At 39.2% G+C, this 13602-nt stretch overlaps 1 protein-coding gene across 3 annotated transcripts in view; it reads left to right on the plus strand.

Moving 5' to 3' along the window:
* Positions 1-13602, plus strand: part of ARFGEF3 (ARFGEF family member 3) — a 174278-nt gene that overhangs the window by 80891 nt on the left and 79785 nt on the right. For 2 of the 3 annotated variants that reach the window (XM_070796259.1, XM_070796261.1), the window contains 3 exons: positions 3158-3280; positions 6523-6565; positions 8870-8948. In XM_070796259.1, the coding sequence (XP_070652360.1) occupies positions 3158-3280; positions 6523-6565; positions 8870-8948 (245 nt within the window). The remainder of the gene's footprint in view (positions 1-3157; positions 3281-6522; positions 6566-8869; positions 8949-13602) is intronic. The other variant, XM_070796260.1, reaches the window with a different exon arrangement.

Genomic DNA, 13602 nt, shown 5'->3' on the forward strand with positions numbered 1-13602 from the left:
TGCCTACCTTTCCCTTTATAAAATGCCTCTTGGAGTAAGTCATGTCCCATTTTGTATGTGTAATAATAACAGCTAAACATTAAAAATGATGGTAACACTAAAAACTCATAGAAATATATTGATTATTGATGAAGCTCATCTGTTGACAACACTGTTTGTGTTCCTTCAGACCCCGTTCTTCATGCATGCGTTCTTTCTTGGGTCTAAAGGTACTGATGGAGTTTTTTAAAGAAAGCTATAAATGGCTCTCCATATTCAGGAAAATCATGTTTATATGAAGTGTGTAGTTCAGCTCTCCAGATAGTTAATCTCTTAATGCTTCTAAGCTAAAAGTCCCCCTTAAATTTATAATGTCAGAGCTTAGAGAGCTTAAAGATCAACAGTTATAAAGATTTCTTGGGAGAGTATAAGATTTAAAGAAAACTGTTAGATTTTAAGGTATAAATAATATGCTGCTGCTGCTAAGTCACTTCAGTCGTGTCCGACTCTGTGCGACCCCATAGACGGCGGCCCACCGGGCTCCCCCGTCCCTGGGATTCTCCAGGCAAGAACACTGGAGTGGGTTGCCATTTCCTTCTCTAATGCAGGAAAGTGAAAAGTGATAGTGAAGTCACTCAGTCGTGTCTGACTCTTCGAGACCCCATGGTCTGCAGCCTACCAGGCTCCTCCGTCCATGGGATTTTCCAGGCAAGAGTACTGGAGTGGGGTGCCATTGCCTTCGTGAGTGTGCCTAATTACACTGTGGAGAATTTGGTTTCATCATAGTGAAATATCACACTCAGATGTATTTTCACAATTTTTAAACTATTTCATCACGTGCAAAAGTAAAAGTCTTTCAAGATTAAAACACTTTTTTTCTAAGTACGTATAAATTCTACTTTCAGGTACATTATAATCCATGATTGTTTGAAAAAATGAGTTTAAAACTGATATACCCTAAAATGGTAACTTGACAAATATATTTTGGAATTTGCCCTTATTTTTTAACTTAAATTAATCTAAGCCAACTTCCAAATACATTTTTGAGTTTTCACAGCTCATTTGGAATATCAAGCGTTCAATAGGAGGTAAATTAAGGAAATATTTGCTAGGAAATATTTGCTTTTACCTAGTTAATTTTACAAAAAGATTTTTAATAATGAGGCCTAACAGAAAGGTCTAGCTTAAGCAGTAGCAGCAGCAAAGGTTCACATTGAGTTTCTCCCCCATCTCAGTTATCAGTTATCAAATTAAACTTGCCTTCCCTGGAGAAGGAAATGGCAACCCACTCCAGTACTCTTGCCTGGAGAATCCCATGGACAGAGGAACCTGGTAGGCTACAGTCCATGGGGTCGCCAAGAGTCAGACACAACTGAGCAACTTCACTTTCACTTTGGGTGAGAACCCTATTATTGTCATTGCAGTCTTGAAGTTACTCCTAGAAAAGTAATCAAGGTATATTAAATCCCCCCCCCCCCTTTTCAGCTTTATTTTTGGCTGTGCTGGGTTTCTGTTGCTGCTCAGGCTTTTCTCTAGTCATGGTGCACAGGCTTCTCATTGCAGTGGTTTCTCTTGTGGAGCCTGGGCTCTCGGGTGCTCCGGCTTCACTAGCTGCAGTTCCCAGGCTCTAGAGCACAGGCTTAATAGTTTGGGTACACAGGCTTAGCTGCTCCACAACGTGTGGGATCTTCCCACATCAGGAATTGAACCCGTGTCTCCTGCATTGGCAGGCGGATTCTTTACCACTGAGCCACCAGGGAAGCCCCCCTTTATTCCTTTTTGTGGGACTAAATATGCTTGGGAAATGAAAAGGATGACATACGTTATGGAGAGGAAAAAGTGGGAAAAATTTTAAAGCATGCATTTATTGTCCATTCCTATAGTTTCTAAAAGAATTAGAGGCAATAAAATCTGAAAAGCCATGCCATTTAACATCGTTAACATCAAATGAGGGATTTTCCCCCTCAAATTGGGACTTCTCCATGCTGCAGCCTTCAGGGAGTTGTCTAATGTTCAACTAGACATTCAGATTTGCAAGACCCAATCCACTCCAGTACTCTTGCCTGGAAAATCCCATGGATGGAGGGGCCTGGTGGGCTGCAGTCCATGGGGTCGCTAGGAGTCGGACACGACTGAGCGACTTCACTTTCACTTTTCACTTTCATGCATTGGAGGAGGAAATGGCAACCCACTCCAATGTTCTTGCCTGGAGAATCCCAGGGACGGAGGAGCCTGGTGGGCTGCCGTCTATGGGGTTGCACAGAGTTGGACACGACTGAAGCGACTTAGCAGCAGCAGCAGCAGTAGATCACAACTGGCTTTATGTTTGATTAGCAGAATCTAGGACAGGGAATAGAAACAGGACACAGGCAGGCATTTATCTTTCACAGGAGTCCTTGCTGCAGTCCAGAGGCCAGTCTCTGGCTCTCAAATGCCAGCTTAGGAGCAAAAAGATAAGAGCCATCTCTGTGGGTGCAGAGTCACCTTGGATTTGGAGCCCCAGGTTTCAACTGTGTAGGAACCAATATTCTGTAACAACTCCATGAGTTGAGCTGGCAGAGTTCCCTCAGTGACAAGAGCTACCCAAGGAAACTTCTCACCAGGTTTTTATAATTTGTTCACAGTTTTCTAAATTCAGATGCAGCTTAGTAATCGGGGGGACATTTTTACCCTAAGTCATACTGCCTAGTAACACAGCTGATGTGTCCCACCTTTATCAGGTTTCCAAAAGAACACAGAGAGTTAATCCAAGGTTAAACTTGTTTATAGAGGAGAAAGGGATTCATTAACCCTTTTCCCCAACTCAGGAGTTAATAAATTCTGTTCCTATTTTGCCATGGAGAGAATTTTTCCTGATTAATTTCCAGCCACCTGAGTTTGTTTTGGATAGAACTGTTTTTTTAATCTAAAAATCACTTATTTGCATTCTTCTGTGATGCTCAGAATAGTAAGCTTTGAAGAGTGATTGTCTTTAGAGAAAGATTACTTTTCCTCTATGATTAAAAACAAATTCCCAGGGACTTAAAATATTTAATAGCACTCATTGATAACTAGTCCTCAATCAGGCTGACTTTCTATTTAAGAGGGATTTAACATCCCCTCCAATTACTTCCAAAGCATGTTGGTAATGAACTGATATCTACAGAGTGTGTATGTTGCTATCTTATTTCTTTACCAGGTGTGCATTGAAACATACATATGTAGCTGTCACCAGCGTAGTATAAACACTGCTGTGCGGGCAACTCTCAGTCAAATGCTGAGTGACTTGACTTTACAGTTACGACAAAGGCAGGAGAACACGGTGAGCCTCTCGGTACCCACACGTTCATCCCGGTCTTGCCAGTGACTCTGTGTAATCGCATGATGAGTGTCCCACATCTTCTGTGCTCTCCCCTCCCCCGCCAGGGCTGCTTCCTACTGAAACGTTAGGAAGGGCTGGCTTGGTTCATTTGAACTTTTATTTATATAAATTAAACTCTTTAAATATGTTTTTGCCTGTTTCCCTCCAAAGTTTAAAGAGAGATTTTTCCTTGTGGTTTTGGTTATTGTTTTAGTCATTATTTTAAAACTCACTTTTCTTTTAAAATCGTGTTCTAAACATCACAGATTGAACAATTTTATATAAAAATATTGTGATGTATTAACAAACACTCAAGTAAATTCAAAATTAAGAAAAATTACTGGCAGTTAAGTATGCAACTTGAAACTTGGGGTATATGTTTCTCTTTGTGAAATAAAAGAGTGTGGCAGTGAAGAATCTGAATTTATCTTCTCTCTGTCATCAGAGCCCACTTGAGCTTTTTGCTCTTAACTTGAGCAGATTGTTTAAAATGAGCATTCCTGGGAAAAAATGTAAATGTAATCAGCTTTTTGTATATATTATCTTCTGGGAATGTTAATGAGATGATTCCTCTTCAAAACTGGTGTTGTTTTTTTTTTTTAAGTCTGTCTCTAATAACTGAGATTAAAATTTTTTAAAATTTGCAAAAAGTATTCTGAATGAACACTTGTTATTATTTTAGAATAGAATATCTCCAGCAGCAATTCAGAATATCTCAGAAATTATAGAAATGAAGAGTTCATATTTAACTTCAACTATTTCTGATTTTTAACTTCAATTATTTTCTAATTTTTAGAAAATTATGGAGTTGAGTGAAACATTAGAGATTATCTGGTCAAATTCTTTTATTCCTTAGAAAAACAAGTGGGGAAGATGAAGCCCAGAGAGGTGAAATTGAAATCTAAAGTTAATGAGCTTATCAATGAAAGAGCCAGAACAAATGCCTTGGTCTCCTTACTGAGTCCAGTCCAAGTTATTAACATGTGATCTGGCAGCCAGTGTTTAAAAAAATAAAACACTAATCTGGAGGGGGGGAGCGGAAACTGATTTTTTGTTTGCTATATCTAAAGCCTAAATTTCTCTTAAAAAATTGTTTAAACTTGAGATATTTTTATTACATTAGCTTTCTCTTTGTTAAAAACTATTTTGTTTATACTAGGGTTTTGAACAGGATGCTGTAGAAATATTAGTTTAAAAGAAATTCAAGTCTGTAAGTAGAAAGCATTAAGAGAAAAATGTATTTTTAATGGAAATAAACCTAAAATGTTGAGAGTCCTTATATTAGTATACAGTCACATTCCATCCTTGCTAGGTGACAATGTGATGGGAAATACTATAACAGTAATGTTTTAAGATGAAGCATTAAAATGAAACTTTGTATTCTCAAAGTGATTTCATTTATATTAGTTTAATTATACTTTGAAATTTTTAAGTAGGAGAATTTTAGGTTTTAAGTAAAAAGACTGATTTCTAGCTCATCTTGCTCTTCTGTTAGAGTGACAGGTAAGGTGACCGGTATAGTTGCAGAGGTCTGGATGAAACTGGAAGGTTGTGTGCCTGTATCCTGTGTAATGTGGCTAATCAGCCTTCTGGTCCTGCTTGTCACTGACCATCTGGACTCACCCCATCCGGGGGCAAGATCCCAAATTAGATAGAAAATTAGTGTTTCCTGTTAATTTCCTTTCTATTACTCAGTAGGTCCCTGGAGATGTTTTTGTGTCCCAGAAAAACATGATTCTCAGGATGCTAATATTTGAAGTACATTTGAAGTCTAGTAGAGGGAGACATAAGTTTTACTACCTAAGAATGGTTAATTTTAAAAAGCTATTACAGGGGAGTGGTTCCCAGGAATGGTGAGGCTGCACGTCCTCCCACGGGACACTAGCATCACTTGGAGGAGATGTGTATAGTGCTTAGCATGACCCGTCACTGGAAACACATCACAGGCCATCTCAGAATTAGAAAGACTTAAAGACAGTGGAAAGAAAATAAATCTAGAATGCCAAAAGCTTAGCATGAAATGTATCATCAACTTAATGTCTAGCCCCTCCCCATCCCTATGCCCAGGGCAGATTACTCAGTTTGATTTTGTTTTGTATCCTCAGAAACCCTGAATTTACTATCAAGTGTTATTATTGAATTATTTCGTTGACAAAAGCCATTGTTAAATTATTGTTAAGCATTTTAAAAAGAAAAAATGCCATATGTAAATATCTGGGGGGGTAGGAGATAGTAGTTCTCCTCTCCATAAAAATGATTCAGATTGATTTCTTCCAAAAAACATTGTTCTGACCTTAATATTTAGCCATGTACTGAGCTGTTGGCATTAACATCACACTTCCCCAAAATTCTGTGGAAGCTGCTGAGCTTACAAATTTATGAACAGAGAATAGTAGAAATATGTGCCTGTAACAAGCTTTAAAAAGATCAGCCCTGTGGCAATAATTTATATCTGGTAGTTAATTGGCATGAAAATGCCTTCTTATTATCTCCCAGTGCTAAGGGGTAAGGCTGCCTTCCTGCTCTCAACTCAGTAGTCACTGAATTATCCCTACAATGGGAAGTAAGTCTTACTACTAGTAAATATCTCTTCCTTCCTCTTCTCCCTTCCCTCAAGGTTCTGCCTCTACCCTAATAGTCCCAGGTCTACCTAGTGGTGACCTGGAGTGGTCTGTCTGGTCAGACAATTGAAAGTTAATACCCTCCCCCCTCAAATAGGAAGCTGGTGCTTCTGACCAGCAGCTCTTGTGGACCTGTACGTCAAAGTCCAGGAAACTGATCCTGCTTATGACTAAGAATCTGTATTCACTAGGTGCCACTCAGAGTGCTATTTGTGACTTTGGGACAAATTGTTCTTTATGCAAAGAGAACTCACATGTTTAGGCAGGTACTGCCCCCAGTCATAGCTCTGCAACACCCTAGAATGATCTAGTGCACCATAGGGCTTAAACTTCCAGGGAGTTGTGGACTCTTGGCTGAGTTATTTTTGAAACTGATAATAACTCGGTTCCAGACATAATAGCCTTTTCATAAGTGCCATGAGTACTGAAATGCTATCAAGAGCTGGAAGGTGCACCTAGGTAAGTTAGCAGAGCCCAGAACATTCAGATGACATTTTGTTTCCTAGACTTTTCCATTGTTGAACAGTCAGGATTTTTCTTGCCTGAATCTCCTAACTGTCCTGTGTGTGTCTCCCTTACTAGATAATTGAAAACCCGGATGTCCCCCAGGAATTCAGGAGTCAAGGTATTGGATTTTATTTTTGCACATTCAGTTGAAAAAGTGGGTATAAGAACACCTACTGTGTGCTCAGTGTGCAGATATAAGGCTGAGTAAAAGCTCTTGGGTTAGCTTCCCATTCTCCTTGGCTCTGCTTAGCTTTAATCAGCCATTGTTTCCTTCTGTTCCTACATCCTGTGCCCAGCCATACCTGTTCCTGTTCCAACTGTGCCAGGGAAATTAACTTCACACACCTTCCTGTTGGAGGCTGGTTTTGTAGTTACTTTACTCTTCATGAAGTCAGGTTCATTAACTGTTAAAATGAGAACTGGAATACAAAATGGTAGAAACCTGACTGGCACCAAATGCTATTACACCTGGATGTTTATGAAGTTTTGTTATGAAAAATAAGTCATCTCACAGGGAAGGACAGACAGCCAGGTTTAAGTAGCAAATAAAATCAAGGTAAGGAACTTTCATTCTGATTCATAGGAAAGGAAAAAATATCCACTATAATAGACAAGCACTTTGCTTTCTTAAAAATGTTTGATGGTATTGTTTTCTGTAAAAGAGATGAAAAATTCAAATCATCTGATTGAAAAACTAAAATATCAGTTTTATCTAGGATTTTATTCAGTAATTTTTAAAATGTTGAGGGTACTTGCATAGTGGTCCAGTGGCTAAGAGCCTACACTCCCAATACAGGGGGCCCGGGTTCAATCCCTGACTGAAGATCCCAAGCGCCACATCTAAGACCTGGTGCAGTCAAATAAATATTTTTTTAAGTGTTAAAAAAAATTTTTTACTTTGATATTTTTGCCAGTTAATGGAAGAAAGGGGTAGGGTAGAGAGAAAAGGAAAAAGGAAATATAAGGAAGAAAAAGAAGTAGCTAAACAACCACAATTAGGAGAAAAAGAATAAATGAAAGGAAATTACTGTTTTAGATCATTTTCTTTTAAAGCACTGCTTGAGTGTGTTTTTGTCACACTTCCCTGTATTCTTGGGCTACAAGTATTGCAGCGTCTTTTCACCTTTTAAAGCTCTTAGTGGTATGAGCCAAGATTTTTCATCTCTTTTGATTATTGCAGTTCCCACAATGTTTTCACTTTAATGTAGGATGATTTTATAAACTAAAAAAGAGATCAAAGTTCTCTTGGTTAAGCATGCATATTTAAATATTGTATCAGTAAAAAATTGATGGACTCAATTTGAAATTTACCTAAAATTAAATTTCAGGATTCCTTATGGGTTTCATTTATTTTAAACTGTCTTTTATCATTGCACTTTATCATTTCTCAACTTTTTTTTTTTTTTTTTTTGCATTTAAGATCTTAAATTCTGAGGATCAGCCATTTCTCATTTCCCTGCCATCTTTCAATTTTATTTTTCTTCTTACACTCCTGGCATTTTTTTTCTCCCTCTTCTTTGACCTCATGGTCATTCATTCATGCATTTATACATTCCTCAAATACTTGGCCACATTTGTATAGATCTCCACAGGTTTTTATTTTAAAAAAGCAGATGCTTCCACTTGTTACTTTCCTTGGCCTAGCAGTGCTGAGACATTATTTAACCCCACTTGCCAAAGGCAAAACTTAAGCTTAATTGAAGCAAAACTGAAGCTTACCCAAGCTCATGCAGTCAACAAGCTGTAGACCAGGACTTGAACAGATTCTGAAGTTCAGTACAATTTTTCCAGTACAATTCTGTGGGAGTTTTGTTGCTAGATTCTGGACATGAACGTGTTTGGAGGGAAAATTATTTTTTCTGACACTGACTGTTGCTCCTTTAACAACAAAGGTCGTGTACCCTGAGGACGCTGGGACAAATAGCTGAAATAGGTAGAGATGGTGACTAACTTATTTTGCCCCTTTCCCTAGTTTCCTAGTTTGAAAAGTCCATCTTTCTTTCATGCCACTGTAGATTATCTCTCTAGGATACAACTCAAGTCTGCTCAAAAGACCCAGAAATTCAAGATATCAGAATAAGGGATACATGTATAGTCTGCTGGCCTAAATATTGAGAAAATTGTTATCAATTGTGTTGTTTCTTAAATTAACCAAATCTTCTTTCGTTAAGTGTGAATGAACTTTACTTATAGTTAATAGTTTCGTATTTCCTTCCTGGATTATCTTTTGAGTGTCTTACCTTGGAAAGGAATGATGATATTTAATTCTCTCTGATGCTTTCGGTGGCCTGAGGAAGGCTCAGCATCTGAAAATCATCTTTTCAGTTGAAAGTATCTAAAGCAGAGGATGGGAAGGAGTGTTGAGTAAGCCTGTAGTGCTCTGCTGCCGATGTCTAATGCCTGTCGCCTCCTCTCTTTGAAGGGTCAACAGTAGAGTCCCTCTGTGATGACCTTGTCTCCGTGCTCACTGTTCTGTGTGAGAAGCTCCAAGCTGCCATCAAGTAAGTGCCTTCAACACTGGTGCTCTGGTCTGCTCAGGGCCTACTTCTGAACGAACTTTTGCCCATAGCATCACTTAGAGTTGCAGAGTACAGGGACAGTGGTTTCCCCGCCTCCTGCCATTCGTAAATTCACCGTCATTCCTGAGAAGTGTATTCAGTGATCTTGGGCAAGCCCACTTGGTCAAACATGATTACTGAAGGATGCAAATTTCTAATGGAGGTTAGTGGAAAGAATGTTGGCTAAGAGTTATGTGAGGGCTAGTCCTAACCTGGCTCATCCCAGGTGTATGACTCTAAATGAGCCTTCTTATCAAACTATTGGACCTTTCTCCTCCTTTACTAAATGGCAGGATAGGCCTGGGTGGTCATTTTTTATTTTTTTCTGACATCTCCTGAGCCTGTGAGCTCACTCACTTATCTTTTAAAAGACTGTGTTATTCTGACTTTTATATACTTGTCATTTATTTGCATGCCAGTTTAATCAGTGGTATTAGGTTATCTGTGATGTTCATTGCCCCAGCTCTCCAGGCAGTAAGTTGATAACTTATGCATTTGTAGTAAAGACAAATCATAAAAAGGCCAGATTTGCCAAGTTGAGATGAAAACCTCTACCAGATACACATATAATTAACTGCAACACAGTAGGATTCTGAAGTGCCCTTTGAAATGGAAAAGACATATTACTGTTTAATGAAAACTAGACATTGGATAATTCAGAAGGTTTTGCTGTAGAATTTTATGTATTGTCATGAGCTGGGAGAAACAATCCCATTATAGAGACTCTTGAGAGTCCCCTGGACTACAAGGAGATCCAACCACCAGTCAGTTCTAAAGGAAATCAACCCAAATATTCATTGGAAGGACTGAAGCTGAAGCTCCAACACTTTGGCCACCTGATGCGAGGAACTGACTCATTGGAAAAGACCCTGATGCTGGGAAAGATTGAAGGCAGGAGAAAGGGGTAACAGAGGATGAGATGGTTGGATAGCATCACCTACTCAATGAACAGAAGTTTGAGCAAACTCCAGGAGATAGTGAAGGACAGGGAAGTCAGGTGTGCTGCAGTCCATGGGGTTGCAAAGAGTCTGACACAACTGAGTGACTAATGCTGTGATAAATCACAGTTTGTTTACTGTTGGTTCAACTGCATTATTTTTGTTGGATCGTGTTAGTCACTCAGTTGTGTCTGACTCTCTGTGTCCAGTCCATGGAATTTTCCAGGCAAGCGTACTGGAGTGGATTGCCATTTCCTTCTCCAGTTTTGTTGGATTACCGGAGTTAAAAAAACCCGTGTTTTACTCCTCACTAGCCTTGACTTTGATCAGAGATCTCAACCACCCTAAGTTTATATATCCTCTAATTAGTTGTTATTATCATGTTATTTTATATTAATAATATGTTGGAGAAGACTCTTGAGAGTCCCTTGGACTGCAAGGAGATCCAACCAGTCCATTCTAAAGGAGATCAGCCCTGGGTGTTACTTGGAAGGAATGATGCTAAAGCTGAAACTCCAGTACTTTGGCCACCTCATGTGAAGAGTTGACTCATTGGAAGACTCTGATGCTGGGAGGATTGGGGGCAGGAGGAGAAGGGGACGACAGAGGATGAGATGGCTGGATGGCATCACTGACTCACTCGATGGACATGAGTTTGAATGAACTCTGGGAGATGGTGATGGACAGGGAGGCCTGGTGTGCTGCGATTCATGGGGTTGCAAAGAGTCAGACACGACTTAGTGACTGAACTGAACTGAATAATAATATCGAAGTATACCATAATATTGTAATAGTATACTAGTAATATTTTAATATTAATATACTTGATTATAACACAGTTCAATATATTGTTAATTTGCATTATAATCATAATAGTAATATGTAATATTAGTAATATAAAATATTCTAGGGCTTTTGTATGGATTAAGCTAGAAAATTAACCTAAAAGATTGTCAGTGCCCACCAAGATCAGAATAAACAGAATTAGGTTTATTAACTTGCTATAGCAAGGGAGCCTGTACACTATGAGGAATGATGGGGCATCCAGTAAAAGGGTGGGTGTTAGGAATTGTTACAGGATTTGTACCTGAGTTGGGTAATATCAGGTGGATTAAAGGACTTGGATGTTCTGTTCAAGAATTGGGCACTGTCAGAAAGTGAGGGGCAATTCTAGCATTGAACATCCTATTGAGTTGGCCAAAAAGCTCCCTTGGGTTTTTCCATAAAATCTTACAGGAAAACCCATATGAACTTTTTGGCCAACCCAGCTGTCGTCATCTAGACAAGAGGGCTAGATGGGAGCCAGAGTTGTCACTGGAGAATCAGCAAGGGTCGCTTACAGGGGAGGGTGATATTTGGTCATTTTTGTAATTGTACAGATTTTTTTTAAAATTTCTGTTCAGATGTGATTATAGATTGCTTTCATCTTGTTCCATCATCGTCTTAAAGAGTCCTCATCTGATATTAACATTCTGTGCAATTGTTGATGTTTCCCAGGGGAACACACAGCTGGCTATTGCCAGCTGTCAAGAATTCTTCTCGGCCCACCCCCCCATCTCAGGTCTTAGCATTGTCAGAAAATAAACCAAAGACCACCAAAACTTTGAAAATATAAAAGCTATGTTCATTACTGAGCTGCCAAGGGAAAACAAAGAAGTGAACCTTTTTTTTCCTGAGTAGTTTGTTTAGGGAAAAATCTAAGAATTTTAAGTGCTACAAAAGTGCTAATAATAGCTCAAGGTAATTATGCCATTAATAAATTTAAAAATAGTCATCAAGATAAGTGAGAATGAATCTATGGGTCTGTAAATGATACCATTGTTTGTTGGTCCAGAATGAGCTTTTAGCAAAGTCCAGTAAGGCCCTGCCTGGCATCTGGGGTTCGGTTCATGGTCTTTAAAACCTGAATGCCTCTAATGTCCCCTACAGGGACCTCTACTGTAGGGCAACCATATGACCTAGTTTACCTTATACAGTCCTAAGTAATGCTTATTGTGTAATTATTATTAAAGACATTCAGATCAATATCTTCGAGGAAGTACTTGTATAAGTGGAATCTTTTTTTGCTGCACAGCACATAATAAATATTTGATAACTATTAGCTCTAAAAAGCTTGTTTGCTTTCAGAATTATCAGTGCTAATGCTAGTTTACAGTGGATTTAGGAGTTTCTTACATTAGAAATTTGGACTGTAGATTGTTAGAAAAATACATTGCATAAACATCACAAATGTTCACATACGTGTATTAGAAACTAAAGGTCATACATTTCTATCAGTCACTGAAAAATGGAAACATCTCAATCATGTAACTAAATGATAGGCTTTAAATGGAAAAAAATAACTCATGTGACACACATGTGTTTTCTAGGATTTCTCATTGAATATTGGATCAAAGGTGCCTTTAGGCATATTGTTATAGAGCTTAATGATTTTTTTTTTATAGGATTCTCATAGTCTTGCTTGGTTTTTCAAAGCAATTTCCTTACCATAATTCTGCCTCTAGAGACTTGTTTGGTTGCAGTCTTTCCCATCATGACTGCAGTGCCCTACAACAGGGGTTCTGTTGCTGTAGAAGCTGAGCTATAGCAGGTTTAGTGCAGCTTCACTGGGAGACCTTTAGACCACCTAATCAGATGATACCATGCCCTTGGCTGCCCTCACTCTGGTGGTTTAGTTTTCTTTGTTGGATTTTCATATCTGTATAGTTTCTTCTGATTTTATTGCTTTAAGTCCTTTTATTTTCTGTTGGCTAATCTTGACACCTCTTCTAACTTCTAAATAGGTTCTTTGTCTGAAATCACACTATGGTCATTCAGTTCAGTTCAGTCACTCAGTCGTGTCCAACTCTTTGCAACCCCATGGATTGCAGCACACCAGGCTTCCATCCATCACCAACTCCTGGATCTTACTCAAACTCATGTCCATCAAGTCAGTGATGCCATCCAACCATCTCATCTTCTGTTGTTCCCTTCTCCTCCTGCCTTCAATCCTTCCCAGCATCAGGGTCTTTTCCAATGAGTCAGTTCTTCGCATCAGGTGGCCAAAGTATTGGAGTTTCAGCTTCAGCTTCTATGGTCATTCAGTTCATTCAGTTCAGTCACTCAGTCGTGTCTGACTCTTTATGATCCCATGAACCACAGCACGCCAGGCCTCCCTGTCTATCACCAACTGCCAGAGTCTACCCAAACCCATGTCCATTGAGTCGGTGATGCCATCCAACCATCTCATCCTCTGTCGTCTCCTTCTCCTCCTGCCCTAAATCTTTCAGCATCAGGGTCTTTTCCAATGAGTCAGCTCTTCGCATCAGGTGGCCAAAGTATTGGAGTTTCAGCTTCAACATCAGTCCTTCCAATGAACACCCAGGACTGATCTCCTTTAGGATGGACTGGTTGGATCTCCTTGCAGTCCAAGGGACTCTCAAGAGTCTTCTCCAAAACCACAGTTCAAAAGCATCAATTCTTCAGTGCTCAGCCTTCTTTATAGTCCAACTCTCACATCCATACATGACTACTGGAAAAACCATAGCCTTGACTAGATGGACCTTTGTTGACAAAGTAATGTCTCTGCTTTTGAATATGCTGTCTAGGTTGGTCATAACTTTCCTTCCAAGGAGTAAGCATCTTTTAATTTCATGTCTGCAGTCACCATCTTCAGTGAT

The sequence above is a fragment of the Bos indicus genome, chromosome 9, assembly GCF_029378745.1.
Source record: "Bos indicus isolate NIAB-ARS_2022 breed Sahiwal x Tharparkar chromosome 9, NIAB-ARS_B.indTharparkar_mat_pri_1.0, whole genome shotgun sequence".
NCBI classification, from domain to species: Eukaryota; Metazoa; Chordata; class Mammalia; order Artiodactyla; family Bovidae; genus Bos; species Bos indicus.